This window comes from Poromitra crassiceps, assembly GCF_964638095.1.
Source record: "Poromitra crassiceps genome assembly, chromosome: 2".
Taxonomy (NCBI): domain Eukaryota; kingdom Metazoa; phylum Chordata; class Actinopteri; order Beryciformes; family Melamphaidae; genus Poromitra; species Poromitra crassiceps.
In genome coordinates this window covers 110,622,461-110,647,116 of record NC_139624.1, presented here as the reverse complement: position 1 = coordinate 110,647,116, position 24,656 = coordinate 110,622,461, and the positions used below count along the sequence as shown (strand labels likewise).

Below are 24,656 nucleotides of genomic sequence, written 5' to 3'. Positions count from 1 at the left end.
GAGGGCGCTCTGGGATGCCATTCTGTAGATGGTGTCGCCGTAATCAAAGATGGGCAGGATGGTCATCTTGACAAGCGTGTGTTTGGCAGAACGGGTGAAAGAAGCTTTATTGCGGTACAAGAAGCTCAGGCGAGCTTTGACTTTAGACTGTAGGTGTTTTATGTGAGTATTGAAAGAGAGGGATGGGTCCAGCCAGAGGCCAAGGTATTTGTACGATGTGATAAATTCCAGCTCGGAGCCGTCGGCACAGGTGATCTTGGGGGCGCTGGTGGTATCGTGTTTTCTGTCGAAAAGAATACAATTCGTCTTCTTGGAATTAAGAAGCAGATGGAGGCTGTGAAATGACTGCTCAATATTGGTGAGACTGAGTTGAAGGGTGGATGCCGCAGAGTGGAAGGGCCCGTTGAATACAGGATGGTGTCATCGGCATACAGGTGGATCAGTGAATTTCCAGCAGCCTTGGCTACATCATTGATGGAGAACAGCAATGGGCCCAAGATGGAGCCTTGAGGCACCCCTTTAGAGATGGTAAGAGGGTCGGACAAGATGCTTTCTGACTTCACCTGCTGAGCACGGTTAGCAAGGTAACTGGCAAACCATTTGCATGATTTTGGTGAGAGGCCAATGCTGGAGAGCCTCTGTAAGAGGATGGAATGGTTCACTGAGTCGAAAGCTTTAGCTAAATCAATAAAGGCAGCGATGCAGACCTGCTTGGAGTCCAGGGAAGTGATGATGTCATCCAGGACTTTCAGGGTAGCTGTGATGCACCCGTGCCCCGGCCGGAACCCGGACTGCAAGTTGGTCAGGATGTTGTTTGAGGCCATGAAGTGGCTGAGCTGATTATGAACCAGCCTCTCCAAGACCTTGGCCAAGCATGTTGGGCCGAGAACTGCAGACGCCAGCGGAAATGCCGTTTGGCAAACCCCCGGACGCACCCGATGCGCCCCCGGGGAGAGAGTATGCAGGGAGATGCCAGGAGGCTGCAAGACCGGTTGGAGTCCGCTCATAACTTCGCTCGAGATCAGTTGGAGAAGGCGGGCATGAGACAAAAAAGGAACTATGATGTGAGGGCGAAGGGGAACCATTTCCAGGCCGGGGAGCCAGTCTGGGTGTACACACCCCGGAGGAAGAAAGGGTGATGCCCCAAACTGGACTGTCACTGGACGGGACCTTGCAGAGTCCTGGAGAGAATGGGGGAGGTGGTATACAGAGTGCAGATGCCACTTGGTGGCAGGAAGGTACTCCACCGGGACAGGTTGGCCCCGTACAGGGGGGGGTGCATCCTCCCTCAGGGTCTCAAACGCCCAGCGGTCCCACCCAGATCCGCTGGATGGAGGACTCCTTTTCCACGGAGAGGTACGTCCGGTCGTGACCGGATGGCCACCACCCAGAGACTTGCTGTCCCCGAGACACTGCAGGCGGGCCTGGTCCCGCAGGCAGAATCACAGAGGGTAACACGGCCGCGCAGAGAGCAACGGGCTCCGGGTCGTTACGAGGACTTTGTGATGTAAAAAAAAAAAAAAAAAAGAGAGGGTGGAAATGGTGGTGGTTGAAATGGATGTGAAAAGAAAGAAGATAATGTAAATGTGATGGGTTTGAGTTGAACTGGAGGGTATGGGGAAAGAACGGTTCTAGTATGATAAGGGACAAATGGATGATGTGAAGTAATTAAATGATGGTGTTGAATTGAAATTAATGCAAAAAGAGAAAAAAAAGAAAAGAAAATGTAAAAATGGTGGTGGTGGAATGGAGAAAATTAAGTGATGTGTTGAAGAAAAAGAAAAGAGGCCTTGAAGGGGAATGTTGTGGGGAAATTGAATGTCGGTGGGGGTTGACGGGAAACAAGTTGGTGTGTTATTGTTGGTACAGGGGGATGTGTGTTTGGTGGGTGCCAGCGTGGGCGCTGGCTTTGTTGGGAGGAGATAATGTAGCGATCCGGGGTTTTAGCTAGGAACTGATGTGTGGGGTTGTTCCTGGGGAACGGGGTGGAAGTGGGACTTCCGGTCTGAAGGTGAGGCCAGTGGGTATGAACAGAAAGCGGGGAAGCTGGCAGCTAGCTAGGAGCGTGACAACCGCCTAGAGTTGTATGCAATAACTGTGAATAAAAGCCTGTACCAACTACAAGCCTCCTGATTCCTGGACGAATACCAGAATCGTCACAATATCAACATAACATTTACCAAGAAACGTCTGATGTTATGTATCACAGCATTTGTAGCCTAAGCTAATTTGCAATGCCCATCCCATGATGTTAGCAACTGTGACCATGATGCAATCGCACACTCGCGACGCTAGCCTGTTCCAAATGTTTGCTCTTCCAATGTGAGGAAGGACTCTTGCCTACAGAAGGAAGTGACTAGGAAGGACAAGTCCTGCCGAGGAAGGATCCTTGACATTGAGAAACGGTGTCTGTGTGTGTGAGCAAATTGTATTCTGCCCATATTCTGCCACAGCTGTGCTGCCATTTTAGGTGCGATCACGCTGAATCTTTCGGGAGGTGTAAAGAGCACTCCTGCGGGTGACCTAACGGAGCCAGATTTTTGAATTAGGTAGCCTAATTAGGGCAGACTAATTGCTAATTAAAATTAGTCAACAGTTTCAGCACCATGGAGAGCTCAATTCGTTAGCTAATGATGGAGATCACCTGAGTGGATGAGCACAGCTGAGTGGAGTTGGAATCAGTCAAAGAAGTGGACTATGAAAACCCTCTGGGGAGAGGTCCATGCCAACTCTGTGAGCGAGGCCTGATTAAATGGCCAGTGATTGTGTGCTCCAACAGGTATCAGAATCAAAACTAAATTATAATAACAATGCAAAGTCTCTGTGTGTGTGTGTGTGTGTGTGTGTGTCAAAACTAAATTATAATAACAATGCAAAGTCTCTCACTGTGTGTTTGTGTGAGTGAGTGAGTGAGTGAGTGAGTGAGTGAACAATGGCTGTGCAGCCCAATACACTACACGGGTATTCCGCTAGTGTACATTAATTTACAAAGACCCCTAATTTTTCCCATTGACCATAATGACATGCAGCAGCCAGCAGCTGACTGCATTTCACGATTGAAAAGTACAATTGTCATTACTGTGTTTTTTATCTTGTTTTTATACTGTGCAAATAAACAAACTAATTCAAAAGTAAACTCCATTCCTGCAAATAGAAATGTGGAGGAACTTGGTTGGCTTCACTTTCCACAATGTCCCAGGTCACGTTATATTGATTGGTCCAGGAAGTTCTGTGAATCAAAAGGAAGCTCTCGGTATGTAATGACACAAACCTGCTTGAAAATCTGCAATGTGGCGTTAAGAGTCTCATTGTTTGGTGAAATCAGAGCTTGAATGGCCTATCTTTAGATAGGCCATATATAGGTGATATAACTTCAAAAGGTTGAAATCTGAATTTTTACAGAGCCATATATTGTGAACATGTAGCCCTGTAACTTTGACATGACACACACACACATTTAATATATTTATTTATGTTCACATTTTACAAGAGAAATTCTTGAACACAAATAGTGGTAGATGCACATACAAGCTCAGAATCTCATTGACATGTCTGATCTGTCTATGGATACAGGAAGCAGCGTCTCCTCCATATGTGGCGGCTGCCTATTATCACAGATATTGAGCAGAATTTTGCTAATGCTTTAGCTTTTGGCTTTGGAATTTTTGTCACTTGGCTTTGCCAAGGCTTCCAAATATAAACACAAGTAGTTTGCACTTGTACCCGAGTTGTTCAATCTCATTTTTGAGAGGTTGGTATTTTAAAACCTTAGCAAGGAATGTCTCCTCCAGACTATAGTCAAACGTACAGCCTACTTCTAAGATGGTGACTTCTCTGCTTTCTTCGTCAACAACAACATCTGGTGTATTGGCTGTCACATTTGAAAAGATCTCAGTTTCGTTATTGCATAGTATGAACATGTCAGATGAAACCCTTGTGTGAGTATAAACTTCAGTAGAAGAAGGTGGGATGTATAGAAGCATGTCCTTAACCAGTAAGTCAACAATCCTGTCGTGTCTGGAAATATACATACCTTTGTATACATGGCAGCCATTCAGAATATGTGACAGTGACTCTATGGTTGGGGTGTTATGATGGTGCAGGCAATGAGGAGAAAATGTATTGGGGTACCACAGAGAGAGATTGAGTCTGGTTGGGAGGACCTGTAATCTGGCTTTAACTGCAAATGTAAGAATATCCTCATTAACTGCGTAGTTCTTGAATATTGTATGGGAAACTGTATGATCTGCAGTGGGAATACATGCTAGCTTTCCCTGTAACTTTAAACCGGTCCAGTGTTGTTGCTGCCTCTGTTGTTGCAGCCCTACCAGGTACCTGCGTGTGTACACACACACACACACACACACACACACACACACACACACACACACACACACACACACACACACACACACACACACACACACACACACACACACACACACACACACACACACACACACACACACACACACACACACACACACACTCCATTATGGGGCCCGTTCTCTTCAACCTTTATATGCTCCCTCTAGGCCTAATTATGCAAAAAAACAAAGTAGCCTATCATAACTATGCAGACGACACTCAGCTGTATATAACTCTTTCCTCAGCTGACTATGCCCCCATAGAATCATTGTGCCAGTGCATTGATCAAATAAATAACTGGATGTGCCAGAATTTCCTACAGCTAAACAAAGACAAAACTGAGGTGATCGTGTTTGGCCCCAAAGAACAAAGGCTTAAAATCACTGTACGCCTTGAGTCTCTATCCCTGAAGCCTAAGGATCAAGTCAAAAATCTTGGAGTTATTATTGATTCCGATCTCAATTTTAACTCCCACATTAAGTCAATTAGAAAATCTGCTTTTTATCATCTTAAAAATATAGCAAGAATTAGGGGATACATGTCCAAACAGGATCTAGAAAAACTAATTCACGCCTTCATTTATAGTAGGTTAGACTACTGCAATAGCCTTTTTTCTGGTCTCTCCAAAAAAGAACTTAGGCAACTTCAACTTATTCAGAATGCTGCTGCTAGAGTTCTAACGAAGATTAAGAAAGCTGATCATATCACTCCAGTTCTTAAGTCCTTACACTGGTTGCCAGTGTGTCAGAGAATAGATTTTAAAATACTGTTATTAGTCTATAAATCACTTAACGGCCTAGGCCCAAAATACATAGCTGAATTGCTCCCACGCTACGAACCGTCTAGAACTCTTAGGTCAACAGGGTCCAGCTTATTAACTGTCCCTAGGATCAAATCAAATCACGGGAAGGCTGCATTTACCCACTATGCTTCTGCTAGCTGGAACAAATTGCCTGAAGACCTCAGATCTGCCCCAACCTTACTTACTTTTAAAAATAGACTAAAGACTTTTATGTTTACCGTCGCTTTTAACTGCTGACAGCTACTATGCAAACCCAATGAGTCCTCTATAAGTTTGAGCTCTTTCTGCAACTGCTGCGCCTGTTGCTTATTGCACTTTTTATACTCTTTTTTTAAAGTTTTGTTGTGATGCTTTTAAATCTTTTATTTTCCTGTCAACCATTTTATGTGCTTAATGAAGTTGCTTAATGCACTTTTTATACTCTTTTTTTGTGATGCTTTTAAATGTCCATTTTACTCTCTTTTCTTTTCTTTTCTTTTCCTGTCAACCATTTTATGTGAAGCACTTTGAATTGCCTCTGTGTATGAAATGTGCTATACAAATAAACTTGACTTGACTTGACTTGACACACACACACACACACACACACACACACACACACACACACACACACACACACACACACACACACACACACACACACACACACACACACACACCTGGTTGATTCACACCACTGCCTGTGTACAAGCAGGAAAGAAACCTCACCTACTGTATAGCACTGTTTACACACATTCACACACATGGCTGTATAGCTACACATGGTATCCTGCCTATTAATGAATGAATGATGACAACTACACACACACACACACACACACACACACACACACACACACACACACACACACACACACACACACACACACACAGCTCGGGCCTCAAGTGCTGAATAATATATGTGGCTAGTCACATGGTGTCAAGAGTTTGAATAATTCAACCCCCCCCCCCCCCCTCCCCTTCTGGTTCCTCCATGTCTGACCCAGGACAGCAGCACAGGATATGAGGACTGGACCGACCAAACACATAACCAGTGAGTGTTTTCTGTATGGCCTGCTGTGTGTCTTTAATATTATGTGTGTATGTTTGTGTGTATAAGCTACAAGTTGGTGTTTGTTTTAACTTCTCTGACACTGCTTGTTCAGTGTGGTCTGTACTTTAAGACTTTACATATTCAGATTTTTCTGCCTTCGTTTCTCCCAATTTTCTCCCACATTTGGATAAGAAAAAGCTGCTCATTTGCGTTATTTATATATATATAAAAAATAAAAAATAAACTTGTAAACACACTGCTGCTCAGTAAACTGCACCAGCTAGACCAAAAACAGTCTATTTTGGTCAGAGGTGGCTGAAAATTAAATTGCAAAGTGTGAATACTGTAGGCTAAGTGATGTGTAATGCAATTTTATGAGTTGATTTAAATAATAATAATAATAATAATAATACTTTAGAGCTTTTCTAAATGCTCACATACACTACAGTAGTAAAACAAGATACACACACACAAAATACAACAATCAAGAGAGGTTAGGAAGAATAAGAGATTAAGTCATTTGAAAAAGTTGTGTTTGAGGAAGTCTAATGTGAGAAAAAATAAATTATACCAGAAATGATGCAGATTATTTATTTTCAATATTAATTTATACATTAAAAACACACCAGAATGCAGGAAATAAAGTCTTTGAGTTTTCTAGCAGAAAACCCTCAGATCCCATGCTTTTATTTAGAAAATCTCCCCATTTCTGGCCTCTAACGTTTGTCAAGTCTCATTGTTCATCCTGACTTTTCCCTCCCAATGTAAATCAGTCAATTTGGGTGTAAGAGTGAAGAAGATGGAGGTATTTATGGAGTGTAGCTTTCTGTGGTGAAAGGAGACTCCTGCGGGTCATAAATGTTTCAGAGGGAGTCTCGCTCGGCTGAGTGAGGAGAAGACAGAGACGGGCGTATCCCACCTTCACCTACGCTCAGGTAACTCAGGCGGTAGATGGACGTCCAAACGGTTCTTACCCAGGGGCGGATTTTGAGTTGTGTTCTTGGGGGCACCAGACCAAAAAGAACAAGGGCAACTTTGGCCCAGGACCACGTGCATCATGTAGCAACCAGGCGACCTCATGCAACTCAAGCCATTCGAGGAAACGCCCAAGTTTGGCACTGATGACATCATCACTGATGATGAGATCACTGATTACATCACTGTTTCAACAGCCCAAGTTTGGCACTGATGACAACACTGATGACATCATCACCGTTATCCATGACTGAATGAATGAATGCCTGACTCACCCCAAAATGCCTTCTCTTGCTGCGCACGTGGTAAAAAGAAAAAACTGGATTGGGTGGGTTTTCACAAAACCCATTATTGTTAAAACAGTATACATAGGAAAACCATGTATCCCCTGAATGTCCTAGCTAGGTATGAACTTTTTTTTTTAACAAGGTGTTTTTTTGCTTTTTGCCCGTGTGAAATATGTTTTTGGGACATTTTGGATTATTTCCAGGGCAATTTTGGGGTGGGTGGGCAGCGGTGTGTGTCACGACGATTGTGATGTCATCAGTGATGTCACTTGAGTAATTGTGATGTCATCAGTGATGTCACTTGAGCAATTGTGACATCATCAGTGATGTAAATCCTTCATGGCTGAGGCTTTATAAGCGGTGGGAGTATAAGTAGGAAGAGGACAAGTGATGCATCATCTCCAGAGTCTCCACCCTAGGAATGGAATGCACCTTATGTAGCTCCGCAGGCGCCCACTTGACCCAGTTGTGTTATGACTTCCTGTTCAAAACACCGTCTGTTTTACCTGCTCACTAGTACTGTACTGTCACAGGAAGTGTAAACACAATAGGAAGTAACTGGCTGACCCCTGTGTTGGAACATAAGGTGAGACCAATATTCAGCAACTCTTATCGTAGCATATTTCATTTCTAAAAGGTCATAATCACAGTTAAAAATCCTCATCCTCATATCATCTCAACAACACTGTCTGGCATGTAATGTACTTGGCAAAAACCTTTCAAATAACATGTAGACTGACAATCCAGTCCATCCTCCAACCCACAACAGTAGACTTTTCGACAGCATCTCTAGGCCCTGGGCAGACCTGGAGAGCGTCAGCCAGTTTCTATTTAATTTCCATCTGTTGCTAGCCATGACTCAGCACGTGGTTTGCGTATTGAAAAACTAGTGAGCTAGTGAACTAGCTGGCCAGCTAGCTGCCTGTCACTGAGGTAAGACTAGTAGGAGGAGAGGGCGGGGGTTGTGGTACGGAAGCCTAGCTGGTCACTTTTGAGTCACACTTTGCAAATACAGAACAAAATCCAGGCACGCTTTGCAAATACAGAGTAACGTTAAAATACAGAAAGGGGGCATTTAAAAGCCCCCGTCATCCCAATTCCAAGGGTCATTTTAGATTTGTTTATGGGCATAATAGAGGTCTTTTTGGAACTCTGAAGAACTGTCTCCGCTGACTTCAGTTGTTTTTCAGCTGGCATGAGGGGGAGTAGATGATGACAGAATAAAATTTTTTAATGACCTGTTCCTTTAAATCCATGTTTTTATCCTGGCTTTCCATTCATTAGTTTTATTGTTTTTACTATCTCTGTCTAACTTATTTCTCTATGTTTTATGTAACAGTAACAGTACAGTAACAGTTTTAAGTAACAGTAACCTACTTATTTTATCAAGAGTGACTAATCATAAAAGATAAATGCTAAAATGTGCCAGTCGCTTGCATTTCTTTACTAGGCCTGTTGGATACATGCTGGAATGAACAGAAGAGCAGAGAAACCACATCACATCTCATATTTACCCAGCATTCAGCGGGTGACCCTAAACAGAAATAAACTCTCTTTGTTTGTCTCTTTACAGAATCTGTGCGTTTGGACTACGTCTGCTGAGCAGGTTGTAGGGGAAACTACTACTCGACAAAGGAAAGAAGAGAAAGAGACAGCAAAGACAGAATGAGAGGAAAAGAATGATAGAGGGAGTGACGGATCCTTGTATCTTCATGAGGACCATCCACTGACTTACATTCATCGACATCCATTCCCTATCTTCTAATCCTAAATCTAACCCACTGCATGCCTAATCTTAACCCTTACTTTACTTGAATCCTAATTCTAACCTTAACCCTAAAGCCAAGTCCTAAACCCAAAAATCACTGAGATTGAAGAAGTGAAGAGCATCCAAAACTGTCCTCACTTTGCCAAAATGTCCTTGCTCTGAAGGTATAAAACTCAGATTCTCAAAGACAGAAGTACAGGAACACACACCCACAATCACACACACTTACACACACACGCCTGGGAGTGATGGCGGCATTGGCGGGCTGGCTGGGCCGGGTGTCGTGGGGCGACGCCTGGTACAACATGCGCTCCCGCCTGCTGCGCACCAAACCTATGGGAGCGATGAGCCAGGGCGGGGATGAGCTGACAGACCTGAGCGAGGGCTCTGCGGTGGGGTTGGCCAGGGTGCTGACCACCGTGGACCTGGTGTCCCTGGGCGTGGGCAGCTGCGCGGGCACCGGCATGTACGTGGTCGCCGGGCTGGTTGCCAAGAACATGGCCGGGCCGGGGGTCATCCTGTCCTTCATCATCGCGGCGCTGGCTTCCATCCTGTCAGGTGAGACAAGAACACTTACTGAGATCAGTGGTTGTCAAAGGGTCGATGCTAGAATGGATCGGCCGAGGGGACATAAGGAGTGATGATTGGTTGGGTTTAGGGGTTGCATTTAGGTATTTGGAGTGATGATTGGTTGGGGTTGGGGGGGGGGACTGCCTCGCTGTCAGGTGAAAAGAAGCGGCTGGCGATTGCACATGTATCGGAGGAAGCATGTGCTAGTCTACAACTCTCCCCAGATCGGCAGAGGGGGTGGAGCAATGACCTGAACAGTAGGGGGGATTGGCCATGTACAATTGGGGAGAAAATGGGAGAAGAATCTGAAAAAAGTAATATATACGTATGTAGGCCAATATACAGATATGTGTGTGTGTGTGTGTGTGTGTGCATATAGTAGTAGTAGTAGTAGTAGTAGTAGTAGTAGTAGTAGTAGTAGTAGTAGTAGTAGTAGTAGTAGTAGTAGTAGTAGCAGCAGCAGCAGCAGCAGCCTATTATTATTCTTATTATTATTAATAATAATAATCCTTTATTATTCAGAAACTAATTGTTGTAATTATTGTACAATAATAATTCCTCTAAATCTGGTTTCAAATAGCAAAAAAAAAAAGCCAAAATGTTTCGCCGGCAAAGAGGGAGAGAGAGAGAGAGAGAGAGAGAGAGAGAGAGAGAGACCATGATGATGCAGCCTTAAAATTAGATATTCCTCTAAATCTGGTTTCAAACGGGCAAAATTTCAAGAGTAAAACGGCCCAAACAATGTTGCCGCCGGCGAGCATCTCACTCCTGCAGAAGTGGCCCCCCCAAAGCTCAAACTCCACCTATGGTTTTGTGTAATCTAAACATTATTATACAACAGTTAGTTCCGGCCGAGCAGTTTGATTGGACAATAGGGATCCTACCAGTGCTGATATTTCATGATAAGGCACTGGCGCTTCACTGTGTGTAGATCACTCCGCTTCACAGCTGCTCTAATCAACAAAACGCTTCACAGCTGCGCTAATCAACAAAATGCTTCACAGCTGCGCTAATCAACAAAACGCTTCAAGCAATATCACACGAGAGGGAGTGCTGTTGTCTAAAATGTTTCACAGCTGCTCTAATCAACAAAACAAACACCAGCCACGTTACATTGAACGTCATTCACAAAGCGTAACACAGTTACCGACAGCGCAAAGATGGATTTATTTCCTAACATAACTAACATGCAATCACCAGACTCTTATTTCACTGGCTGTACAATAAATGAAAACGTGCAAATCAATGTGTATGATAAAAAGTAGGCAGCCTGCAGTTAATTAGGCTACATTTTCGGCAACTGGTAGTGGAAAGCTGAGGGGACTATTTTTGTTGGCGGAGGAATAAATAGAGAAATCATATATTTTCTCAGCTTTTTTGTCATTTTTTAAATCAGCTTTGTTTAATAGAACTGTTGTATAAAAGCAATATCACACTCGAGGTCGTGCTGTTGTTGTCTAATATCGTCACTGCTGTGATTATCTTCGGCACTCGGCCTGCGGCCTCGTACCTGCGACTGAATCACAGCCGTGACGATATTAGCCAACAACAGCACTCCCTCTCGTGTGATATTGCTTAAACATACACAGACTCCAATAAAATGTACTGATGTTGCTGTGTGTGCGTGCGCGCGCGCGTGTGTGTGTGTTTCGTTGAAGGAGTGTGTTATGCGGAGTTTGGCGTGCGCGTGCCGAAGACGACGGGCTCAGCCTACACCTACAGCTACGTGACGGTGGGGGAGTTCGTGGCGTTCTTCATCGGCTGGAACTTGATCCTGGAGTACCTGATCGGCACTGCGGCAGGGGCGTCCGCCCTCAGCAGCATGTTTGACTCGCTGGCCAATCACAGCATCAGCAACTACATGATAACACACCTGGGCACACTCAGAGGACTTGGTCAGTATGCTCAACAACAGGAGAAGTTTGGCGATTTTGCACCTATAATTTGTCTCTTACAGACCTGTAGCCTGCACCTGCATTCCGTCGTCACAAGCAAAACAACAACATTGGTCTATTTTCAAGGGGGTTAAAACAACAGATAACGAATGCGACCTCCTGTGGTCATGTAAGTGCATACGCCAGAGTCGGGAGCTGTAACCAGGAAGTAACGGCGAGCTCTGGCGGTCTTTAACGTAACAACAGTGTGATCTTGAAGTAGGTCGCTCACTGTGTTGGGCAAGTTACAGTACTGAAAATTAGCAATTAGTTACAGTTACTAGTTACTTCTCTCAAAAAGGGAGGGAGTGACAAAGTCCTGATTTTTGGGGGCTTTTTAGAAGCTGTCCCTGTGACAGGAGTTTCTGGTACTGCCAGACATCAGTCTTCTGCCATGGAGGAGGACCCTGAAGGGTTTATGTCCTGGATGGGTGAGTGAGGTTGGCCATAATCTCCTGAGACCACTTTAGCATCGTGAGAGTGTGTAGGTCCTGAACACATGGCAGGCTGCAGCCGACCACCTTTCACATCATGGCGGCAGCGCTGTTGGCTGCAAGGAATAGCCGCATTATTGCTGAGATATCAACAACCGTGCTATGGATTTCAAAGCTGATGGGCTTATTGGAAAGAGCGTGACTCAAAATGGTCAATAAGTACGAATTGTGTGTGTGTGTGTGTGTGTGTGTGTGTGTCATGTCAAAGTTACAGGGCTACATGTTCACAATATATGGCTCTGTAAAAATTCAGATTTCAACCTTTTGAAGCTCTTTTGAAGTTATATCACAAAGATAGGCCATTCAAGCTCTGATTTCACCAAACAATGAGACACATTGCAGATTTTCAACCAGGTTTGTGTTATTACATACCGAGAGCTTCCTGTTGATTCACAGAACTTGACATCATTATGATGTCATTATGCTGTCATTTTGGTCCAGGAAGTTCTGCGAATGAAGGTAGAGAGATCAATAATGATGGTGATAGTGATGGTAATAGTGACACCATGGCAAAACTGCTCCAAAATCATTATGACATAATTTGGACCAGGAAGTTCTGTGAATGAACGGGGGGGTCTCGGTCCAGGTAAGATGGAAGGAAGTTAAACATTGTTCATTTGCATTATACTGCTGATTTTGTAATGATACAAAGCTGTTTGAAAATCAGCAAAGAGGCTCTTTAAATGTTCATATTGAAGAGCTGCTGTCTGGACTGCACTGTGTTTCTGTCCTTCAGGGAAGGGGGAGGACACATACCCGGACCTGCTGGCCCTGTTCATCTCCTTGCTGGTGACGGTCATCGTGGCCCTGGGCGTGAAGAACTCTGTGGGCTTCAACAACGTCCTCAATGTACTCAACCTGCTGGTCTGGATCTTCATGATCATCGCCGGACTCTTCTTCCTCTCTGCCAGCAACTGGGAGGGTGGCCGCTTCCTGCCATACGGCTGGTCAGGGGTGAGAGTCGTGAGACGAGACTCTGAATATTCCTGTATGAGTTGGGAAGTAGTGTACACAATATGCTTGGCATTCAAGCAGTCACGTTGTGACTCATGTAACAGTTGACCAGAAGCCACCGAGGATAACAATTTAGCTAACGCTAGCTAGCGAGCAGCTAACTACGTTAATGCAGAAAATGCCAAGGTATAATGACAGAGGGGAAAAAATATGAGACCATTGGGAATATTAAAATTTTCCTCAGACATATTATAAAATGACTATGAAAAGCTCTATTTAGCTAAAATTACAATATTAACTTTCCATCCATGTGCATGGCCTCCGCCATTTTCTGAAAACGTCACAAAACGTGAACTTCTTTTATTTTTTTATTTCCCACCCATTGTCTCCCCAATGGCACTTGGCCAATTTCCCCCTGCTGCTCCACCCCCTGCCGATCTGGGGAGAGCCATAGACTAGCACCATGCTTCCTCCGACACATGCACAGTTGCCAGCCGCTTCTTTTCACCTGGCAGAGGGGAGCTTCACTGGCAGGAAGTAGCACGTGGAAGGATCACGCTATTCCCACCAGTTCCGTTCTGCCCCGAACATGCGCCCAACCGACCAACAAGTCATGAACTTGAAGCTTTCAGAAAATGTCCACTTACTGTAACATGTGAATACCACATGAGGGGTATATACATGAGGGTATATACTACATATAGTATAACTACAGGGGAAAAAAGGAGTGAATTCACTCCTTGTACCCCATAGTTATACTATAACTACAGTCCTTGTACCCCGTAGTTATACTATAACTACACTCCTTGTACCCTGTAGTTATACTATAACTACAGTCTTTGTACCCCGTAGTTATACTATAACTACAGTCCTTGTACCCCGTAGTTATACTATAACTACACTCCTTGTACCCCGTAGTTATACTATAACTACACTCCTTGTACCCCGTAGTTATACTATAACTACACTCCTTGTACCCCGTAGTTATACTATAACTACAGTCCTTGTACCCTGTAGTTATACTATAACTACAGTCTTTGTACCCCGTAGTTATACTATAACTACAGTCCTTGTACCCCGTAGTTATACTATAACTACACTCCTTGTACCCCGTAGTTATACTATAACTACACTCCTTGTACCCCGTAGTTATAGGCCTACTATAACTACACTCCTTGTACCCCGTAGTTATACTATAACTACAGTCCTTGTTTCCCGTAGTTATACTATAACTACACTCCTTGTACCCCGTAGTTATACTATAACTACACTCCTTGTACCCCGTAGTTATACTATAACTACACTCCTTGTACCCCATAGTTATACTATAACTACACTGCTTGTACCCCGTAGTTATACTATAACTACAGTGTGGTACCCCGTAGTTATAGTATAAGTACAGATCTTGTTACCCTCTAGTTACAGTCTAAATTCACTCCTTGTACCCCGTAGTTATACTATAACTACAGTGTGGTACCCCGTAGTTGTACTATAAGTACAGATCTTGTTACCCTCTAGTTAAAGTCTAAATTCACTCCTTGTACCCCGTAGTTATACTATAACTACACTCCTTGTATCCCGTAGTTATACTATAACTACAGATCTTGTTACCCTCTAGTTAAAGTTTAAATTCACTCCTTGTACCCCGTAGTTACACTATAACTACATGCTTATTTGCGGGCTGTATTCTAAAGCGTTACCAAAAAATCACATAATACGTTGCAAATTGCATTGCAATTTTTGAGGAATGGCATTGCAAAATAGAGCATTTTGATCGCAACAATAACACACAAAAAAACTCCTGGAGGGACTGACAATTGGGGAGAAGAGGGGGGAGGTCGGAGGGCAGGAGGCTCCAGACCAAACTACATCGCTACATATCTTTTTAATGTGTGAAGTGAAGTGTGACTGTTCCACTGTGAAGTGGAATATTTTAGAAAATCAAAGTATGCTTGATTTAGACTGTTTCCAGTGCTGAAACGCTGATTGGCTACAGTAGCATACAGACTGTACTTTGTGTGACAGCGGTTCCCTCTCGTCTCGGTGGTGTGCAGGTGATGCAGGGAGCAGCCACCTGTTTCTACGCCTTCATTGGCTTCGACATCATCGCCACAACAGGAGAGGAGGCCAAGGACCCCAACACCTCCATCCCCTACGCCATCACTGCCTCGCTGGTGTTCTGCCTCACCGCCTACGTGTCTGTCAGTACGCCGCCTCACACGTTACCATACCAATGTTGCTGGATTGAAGCTGATATTTTGTAACCTTGCTTGCAAGATCGATAACCTTGCGAGATCAAAAGAGATTCTCTCGACATAATCCATCTTGATATGCACAGGCAGTTAAGATGATTGGCTTAGAAACCCGAACCATGGCCGGCTCGTCGAATCAGCGGCAGCCTTAGGCGGGCTTTCTGTGTCTCGCTACTGAGAAGCGTCTGGGCAAGTAGTGGGTACATGGTCTTTGTAGTTCTTTTCACTCGTCAACATGGCTGCCGCCACGAAAGCTAGCGAGGCTATCGTAGATGCAGCAATAACTTCAGTTATTTCTCAACTGGACAGCATTTCCAAAATATCAAAACGTTTATTAATCCAATCCAATTATTAATCGCTCATGCGTTAGTTTTTGGAAATTCCCGTGCAATAATCATAACTCTGGCCCCAGCCCACATCACTCTAGAGGGAGCACATGTTAGCCTACATTAGCTTCCACAAAACACAAACACAAAACTGCGCAAAAGCGCTTTACGTTCTTATACGGAGATAGCGAGGCAGCATATTAAATAAACACACGTGGCACTGCGCTCCGTTTTCATCAATGAACTATTAATAGCGCAAGGGAGGGCCACTCGTCAATTCGCTGCGCGTAGCCAAACACTCCTGGCTGCTGTTAGCCGCTAATTAGCAACAAACATTTCAACCGGTCCTCCGGTGCAAACGTTACGTCAGAGGCATGGCGATCTGATTGGTTGAAGTTAACACGCACCAGCGGTGATAGACAGATGGATCATCCAATCACCTGCCAAGTAGCTTGGAAAACTGTGATCCAACCCAGCGGGTTGGATGACTGCATTCCCAGATGGACTAGTTTAGTGAAACGTAATGTGAAGCTAAACCGTCCATCTGGCAGCATCAGGTTAGATATTTTGTGCCATAAATTCAAATTTGACCACAAGAAATCCTACAAATTACATAAAAGGGATTCAGTGTTTTCAATGCCTTCAGAAACAAGAGTTAGATCATTTGACACTAAAACTTTACATTGAAACCTATAACCTAAAAATATAAAAATTTCATAGCACGATTATCTTGGCCAAAATTATCTTGATAATACAATATTATCCAGATAATTATTAATAAGATGAAAACCTTAAAACCAGCACTGTAACATTCTTCAATTACTTATAACTAATTTATCATATCAATCACAAGAACACATTATAATGTATAATGTATAATTATGTATAATTATAGAACAATATGTTAAATATTTGTGTTTGTTATTCAGCCTCCTAACAGTCGGCGGTTATCTTGGTGGTAATAAAAATTAACAAGACTAGGCAAGCCTAGTTAAGCTGGACCCGGACTGCTGCCGCTGCTGCTCGACACGTGCATATGCGTGTTTCAATAATAGGGAGTCCAAGTCAATAAGCATAAGACTCGGATACATTTCTTGAATAAATATAAAATAAATATTAAAAATTAAAAAGGGGAAAAGATTTAGGACCTGTACCATTAGCATTATTATTTTTTCTTTGTTTGTTTGATTTTACCATGATATATAGTAATACTGTCCCATCCCTAAACAACACTGACTGGTCGATATCTGATAGTCAAACCGATGTATCAGTGCCACCCACCTTCCCCTCCCCCACAGGTGAGTGTGATCCTGACGCTCATGGTTCCCTACGAGCTGATTGATGGCTCGGCTCCGCTCATGGAGATGTTCGCGGTGCATGGCTTCGTGTGGGGGAAGTACACCGTGGCTGTGGGCTCCATCGCGGGCCTCACCGTGTCTCTGCTCGGCTCCCTGTTCCCCATGCCCAGGGTCATCTACGCCATGTCCAGGGACGGGCTGCTGTTCAGGTCACCACACACCCACAGGCTGTGTTCTGTTTTGTTTTTATATGTTTTGGAATGTTTTCTTATTTCTTTTTAATTTCTTATTCTAATCTCTTGTAACTGTTGGCATATATACTGAGTTGGTTATATGGAAATGCAACAAGCATACTTAGAGGCAGTGTTAGGGGAATGCAATATATGGACATGGTAGCATTAGATGGAAGCATAGTGAGGTGCAGTAGGACATCTGTGACTCGCTATTAGGATCCAGGGCCAGGTGCAATATTTGGGCTATTGCAATATTTAGTGATAGGTAGGAACTAAATGAGAGAGATATGTAAGGACGCTGCAATATGAGCGGTCAGGGATATGTGCAATATTAGGACATGAATTAAGCGGGAAGGTGTAATATGCATATACGGTACTGTACAACGGGCTGAATCCTGATACTCAGGTTGTGAATGTCAGTCCCTGTCTTGTCTTGTTCGGTCAACTGTGCTTGATTTGTACAATGCACTGTATGTCATATGTTGTTTTTTTATCGCAGTTGCAAACGTGCCTAAGACAAATTTCCCCTTGAGGGACAATAAAGTTCAACTCAACTCAACTCAACACACACACACCACGCACGCACACGCGCGCACACACACACACACACACACACACACACACACACACACACACTACGCACATGGCCGTACCTACCATTGAGAACACCGATGTCATGACCTCGGTGATCAGGTCAGCTGCAGCAGATCACCTGCAGCTGACTCTTTTTTTTATAGCCCCGGCCCCCATATCTATTCATCTGTCATTCATGTTTTAAAGCCCTCAAAAATATCATGATATGACATAGTTGATCAGAAATGCAACAGTTTGCTTCCTCTCTGTGTGCAAGTAACCTATATAGAAGGAAGAGACATCACTCTCATCACAGTGTTCAAATTTTGCATTGGGGCTAGACCATTGTGGCTATAGACTTTGGGGACAGTTTTATTGAAGTGAATGGGGCAGGCATGGAAAGTCCCACTATTTACCAGTATCTGTTGTTTCACCTTTGATTGAAAAATGCTTAATTGCTTCCACAGATTGCAAAATTCAAAAGCTGTGATGTGAGTGGTATTTTCCTTCTTTATAGGTTCCTTTGTCTGTTTGTCAATCAAGGCCAATGCTGAAGTTGAACAATTCATGAATTTGCTATGGGTTGATTGATTGATTTTATTTATGGATATAACAGAACAAAATCCAAGGGATAGCCATGATAGCCAACATGGTCCCTGGTCTTACATACAATACATACAATAACACATAACGTCATCACATAAACAAAATAACAATCAACAATAAAAAGAACAAAAGATATAAACCACACAAGTGGTTGGGGACTGCCTGGAACCCTCGCAAGGACAACAACAACAACAACAACAACAACAACAACAACACATATTTATAGTGTAATAGTAAAGTGTAACTTATAGTGTAATAATATAGTATAATTGCATATAATATTGTATTAGCCTATAACACATTTTTCTTATGTTTATGTAGTGTTCTCTTCTTTTAAATACATATAGGTGCCTCTTCCAAATTGTTGCATAAAATCCACTTTTCTGTCTTTGAAAAACCGAAAATCATTCATCTGGAGCAACCCGGAACAACGACTCACTGTTTACTCACTAATGCCCCCCACACTTCCGGAATGGTATTTCACCTACAGTGCAAAAGTGGATTTTATGCAACAATTTGGAAGAGGCACCTATATGTATTTAAAAGAAGAGGATGTTGGCCATCGGATAGCGTCTTCACTTCACGTTTTTGGCTCGGGTAAGGGTTGGTTTTTATACCTAGACGTGAGAGCGGCACGATTGTTTGATGGGAAATGCGTTGACGTTCGCCGGGCGCTAATGCTCGGTATGAGCGAGAAGCGCCCGGCTAGCGGGGTAAGGGCAGGCCATAACTCCTGGAATCACAAGATAGTAAAAAATAGTTTTTGACACACACAATATTGTCATTCTTCTTCACAGGTGGCTGTCCTATGTGTCGGCCTTCACACACACACCCGTGTTGGCGTGCGTGGTGTCGGGGAGCCTGGCGGCAATCATGGCACTGCTGGTCAGCCTGAGGGACCTGATAGAGATGATGTCTATTGGCACGCTGCTGGCCTACACGCTGGTGAGCGTGTGCGTGCTGCTGCTGCGGTATCAGCCTGACGACACCATGGACACGCACCACTTCGCCTCCGGGGAGGTGGACACGGATGGGCTGAAGCACGACGCGGCCGGCCCCAACAAAGACGACCAGATGCTGATCGGAGGGTCTGATGGCTCACCCTCCTATCACGGCGGCGGGAACGAGGGAGAGAACGACGACTCGGATTTCCACACAGGCCACGCCCCCCTTCTGAAGAGGCTCCTGGGCGGCCATTACTACACCCTGCGCATGCGGCTGGGGATGCCCGATGCGTCTGCCCGGCCCACGCCCGCCACCGGCCGCATAGTGACCAGATGCACCCTCGCCCTCTTCCTCAACTCCTTCCTCCTCTGGGCCACCGTCATATTCGGCGTCGAACAAGGATCGGGAGCCGGGGCGGTGTTTTCGGGGCTAATGGCCACACTAATAGCAGGGTCCATGGCAACACTAGTGATTACGATTGTGCGACAGCCGGAAAGTGGGCGGATCCTGCCCTATATGGCGCCCTGTGTGCCTTTTGTCCCTGTGGCGGCTATATTGGTCAACAGCTACCTCATGCTCAAACTGTCTCCCCTCACCTGGTGCAGATTCGTCATCTGGTGTATTATTGGTGAGTAGCACTGGAACAGTATTGTTATTGATTGCAAATGCAATACCAATATAATTAATTGTCGATATTTGTACTTTTGATAGACTTAGGGGGCGTGTCGACAGGAAGCGTTTAATTGAGCTGCCAGTGCCTTTCTGCAATTCATTCTCATTGTAAGGCTCCTCTTCCCAGCACCGCACCTTGCTAGTGTCTTTGGGCAGAGCGCTCTGGGCGCCTCAAGCAGAGAAAAGTTACACTTTTGGAGAAGCACGCTGCTTATCAATATCACTTTTTTCGACAGCAACAAATAAACGCTGTGTCTGTGTGCATTGGAAGCGCTCTGGACATGATTTTCAAATCATTCCCGAAGACCCGAAGAAAACATTACCTGTGGACACAGCCACTTAGACTTCGATTTTTTTGCATTGGAAGTTTTTACTTACTTACTTAGTTAATCCTCTTTGTGTCAATAGCACACAAGGTCTTTACCAACGAATGCCAATGCTGCCTGTCTGCTGCCCAATGCTGCACTAGGCCCCAGGTCCATCCCAGTTGTTTCATTTCCTTCTCCACATGCTCTTCTCAATGTCTCTTTGGGTCTGCCCCCTTTTTTTCTCTCCTCGTGGTGTCCATCTCATGGCTACCCTTGGGATAGCACTTGGGTCCAATCTGCAAACATGTCCAATCCATATCCACCTTCTGTTTTTGATCACATTTGACCATGCCAGTCATGCCAGTTCCTCTGTAAAGATCTTCATTTGAGATTGTCCTAGGCCAAAATATCCTCAGCATCCACCTAAGGCTTCTTGTCTGGAATACATCTAGCTTGTGACAGATGGTCTGTGTCACTTTCCATGATTCTGCACCATACAGGAGAACTCCAAGGACGTTGCTCTTAAATATCCTCAACTTTGTCTTTGTGCTTATCTTGGATGTCTTCCATATGTTTCTTAGTACTGCAAAAAGTCTCCTTGCTTTAGAGATCCTGCCCTGGACATCTGCCCCTGAATCTCCGCCTATTGTTATCTTATTGCCCAGTTAGGTGAATTCCTGAACCTCCTCCACGTTCTTGCTATTGATGATGAGCGGCTGGTTGGATTTTGGGTTTATCTTCATGACTTTAGTCTTGTCAGTGTTGATGTTGAGATCGGTTTGCCATATGTTGCTAGATCTTCTGTTTTGCTTTGCATGTCCTGGTGGCGATGGGCTAACAAAGCAATGTCATCTGCAAAATCAATGTCCTCGAGAGTTTCTGTGAATGTCCACGATATTCCTCTTTTGTTGTTTCCAGTTGTTTCTTTCATGAGGCAGTCTATGCAAAGTGAGAAAAGTAGTGGGCATAGCAAGCAGCCTTGTTTTTACTTAAAGAATAATATGGGTGTGTTTTTGGTGCAGCCACTTCTATAAGTGACATGTGTGTCACTTTTGAGCAGTGCACCGTGATGCGAGGATGAGATTTAGCCGACTCTACAGGAGAGTGGAGACAGAAAGCATCACGGCTCAAAGCCTGTGAAACACGCATGCACTCACGCACGCACATGCACACGCGCACGCGCACGCGCACGCGCACACACGCACACACACACACACACACACACACACACACACACACACACACACACACACACACACACACACACACACACACACAGTGCCAGAGAGAGGGGAGAGGGGGAGAAGTCTATGGATCCGACCTGCGCAAACCTGCACCACTTACTTCAACACCTGGATGTGATTTTTTTTAAAGTTGGCACCAATGGTGTAAGTTGTCCCCGTGTTTCTGCACACAGTCAGCAAAGTTGCAGATGTCAGCACTTGTTTTCCTCCTTCAGAAGAAGCTATTTGCTGCCGTTCATTCTTGTCTGGTCTGAAAAACAAACTTCCACAGAGCGAGAGAATCCGTCACAGGAAACCTGAAGCCAAACTTTCTCTTTTATCCTTATGCCACTGTACCGAATTGAGTGTTTTCATATCTGTGCGCACATTTTATGGAGAGATATATGTGTCTTTATTCTGTGACTGAAAGTTTACATCCTGTAACCAAAGAGTGTATCTGTGAGAAAATAAATCCACTTTGTAATCAAAAAATTGATCCGTAAGCAAAAACATAGATTTGAAAACAAAACTATCAACAATCCAATCAAAGAAAAATAAAAAAATTAAATAAAAAAAATGTTTTTAGATTTTTCATTAATGTGAATTAAAAAAAGTTGCATGCAAACACAAACATTTTGTTCTCAACTCCAGACCATTTGTTTGCGAAACCATTACCTTTGCTTACAAAGCTCAACTTTTCTTTTGCGAAATGAAAAGTTTTGTTTGCAAAACCTGAGTTTTGCAAAACTTTTTCTGTTACAATAAGGGCGGGACCTACAGCAGAAAGAAGTAACGCACGTCCCTATTGGCCAGTGTCGATCGGAGTGATAGCTTGGCAACATCCAATCCAGTAAGAGACAAGGCGGAGGGCGGGCACTTGAAGGAAGTATTTCCTGAAGGAATCTCCATGCCATTTCAGCCCCAGTTATAACCACAGATTGAAGAGAGAAGCTGTGAGTATGTTCACACCAATGTTTTTATGTTTGGTCAGGTTACATGCACCGGTCCAAACATAAAAACATTGGTGTGAACATACTCACGGCTTCTCTCTTCAATCTGTGGTTATAACTGCCGCTAAAATGGCATGGAGATTCCTTCAGGAAATACTTCCGTTCAAGTGCCCGCCCTCCGCCTTGTCTCGTACTGGATTGGATGTTGCCAAGCTATCACTCCGATCGACACTGGCCAATAGGGACGTGCGTTACTTCTTTTTGCTGTAGGTCCCGCCCTTATTGTAACAGAAAAAGTTTTGCAAAACTCAGGTTTTGCAAACAAAACTTTTCGTTTCGCAAAAGAAAAGTTGAGCTTTGTAAGCAAACGTAATGGTTTTGCAAACAAATGTTTTGGAGTTGAGAACAAAATGTTTGTGTTTGCATGCAACTTTTTTGAATTCACATTAATGAAAAATCTAAAAACATTTATTTTATTTTATTTTTTAAATTTTTCTTTGATTGGATTGTTGATAGTTTTGTTTTCAAATCCATGTTTTTGCTTACAGATCTATTTTTTGATTACAAAGTGGATTTATTTTCTCACAGATACAGTCTTGGGTTACAGGATGTAAACTTTCAGTCACAGAATAAAGACACATATATCTCTCCATACACATTACGTTTGATATAGATTGTGTTTAATATAGATAATAAGTATAAAAAGTATACAGCCATTACAGCTGTATTACAGCTGCCATTACAGCTGCATACCACAGTATCGTCCCTCAGTCACTCCTTTGTTTTCATGGCTGAAGATAAGGCTCAGAGCAGGGAGTGAGAGACAACATCATGTATCCAAAAAAAGCCATATTTCGTGGACTCTTGCCCAAGGACATAATGATATGTTTCTGCAGGCAGAATCAAGGACATAATAATATGTTTCTGCAGGCAGAATCTTCACAGACTTTCAGCTCAGACAGGCTGTACCTCTGTAATGAGATTCTCACTTGTTGCAACAATTAAACTTGTATTACTTTTGAGTTTCAGGTTTCTGAGTGTTCTGATTATATCTAAAATCCTGAATTCCCACCACAGGTTTCATACACTTTATGTAATAATAATATCTATCTAATATCTAAAAGCAAAAGTCTTACCAGATGCGGGACCCTGGGACAGAATCTTATCAAATGGGGGTCCGTGGTCTAATTTGTATCAGTTTTGGGGGGCTTGACATGAAAAAGTTTGAGAACCACTGCATATAGAGCATACTTCCAAGCTGTGTCTCCAGACTTTGTTCTCTACATCTGCAGTTGGTTGGCAGATGGCGTAGATGTAGAGAAGGGAACGTTTCCCACCTTCTGGAATTGATAAGAACTCATACCTCCATCTGCTGGGCTGGCATCTCTACAGGTTGTTTTATCTCCGCTGTCTGTCCATCCTCAGGTCTATTGATCTACGGTTGCTATGGCGTGTGGCACAGCACATTGGAGCTGAACGCCCGGGAGCAGGAGGCGAATGCCAGCACCTACCAGCGCTATGACGACAACCTGGATGACAGCTTTGCCCCCGAAGAAGACCAGGAAGAGAGGCCGTATCAGGGCTGGTCTGCCCCCGAGGAGAGGGGATACCAGTACCAACAACAACACTACCAGAACCAGGAGGGCAACCAGTATGAGGACCAAGATGGAGAGCAGGACCAAAGCCAGTACCAGAGCGAGTATGAGGATGATGGTAACCAGCACGGCTACCAGTCTGGACCGACCAGAGGCAGCAGGTCCAGGGGACGGGCCAATCACGGCTTTGATGATGAAGACGAGGGTTGAATACGTCAGTTGAAAAGCAGGACAAATTTTTAACTTGACTCAATATAACAGTATAACCTCGCAATACATCAAACTGAGGCTAACATGCAAGAATGAATGAACTTTGTTACGCATTCTCTGTACGTGAGACATAAAATTGATAGTCTTCAAGACAAATTCATACAAGATTTTCTGTTAACATTTACCAGCACACAGGATCCCTTCTGCTATTTAGAGAGAATGTCTTGTGGAAACCTGGCTTGGCTGTCAGAGGAGAGGGTGGTGTGAGAGAACCAGTCCT

General features: G+C 43.9%; 1 protein-coding gene across 1 annotated transcript; it reads left to right on the top strand.

Annotated features, from left to right (window-relative positions):
- Positions 1–9,481: 9,481 nt before the first annotated feature.
- slc7a14b (solute carrier family 7 member 14b) lies at positions 9,482–24,376 on the top strand (the record flags this gene model as incomplete). Its single annotated transcript, XM_083631900.1, has 7 exons — positions 9,482–9,791; positions 11,462–11,698; positions 12,968–13,185; positions 15,240–15,386; positions 17,062–17,270; positions 19,271–20,046; positions 23,997–24,376. The coding sequence occupies 7 exons, from the start codon at positions 9,482–9,484 to the stop codon at positions 24,374–24,376; spliced, it is 2,277 nt and encodes a 758-aa protein (XP_083488026.1).
- Between the last annotated feature and the right edge of the window lie 280 nt (positions 24,377–24,656).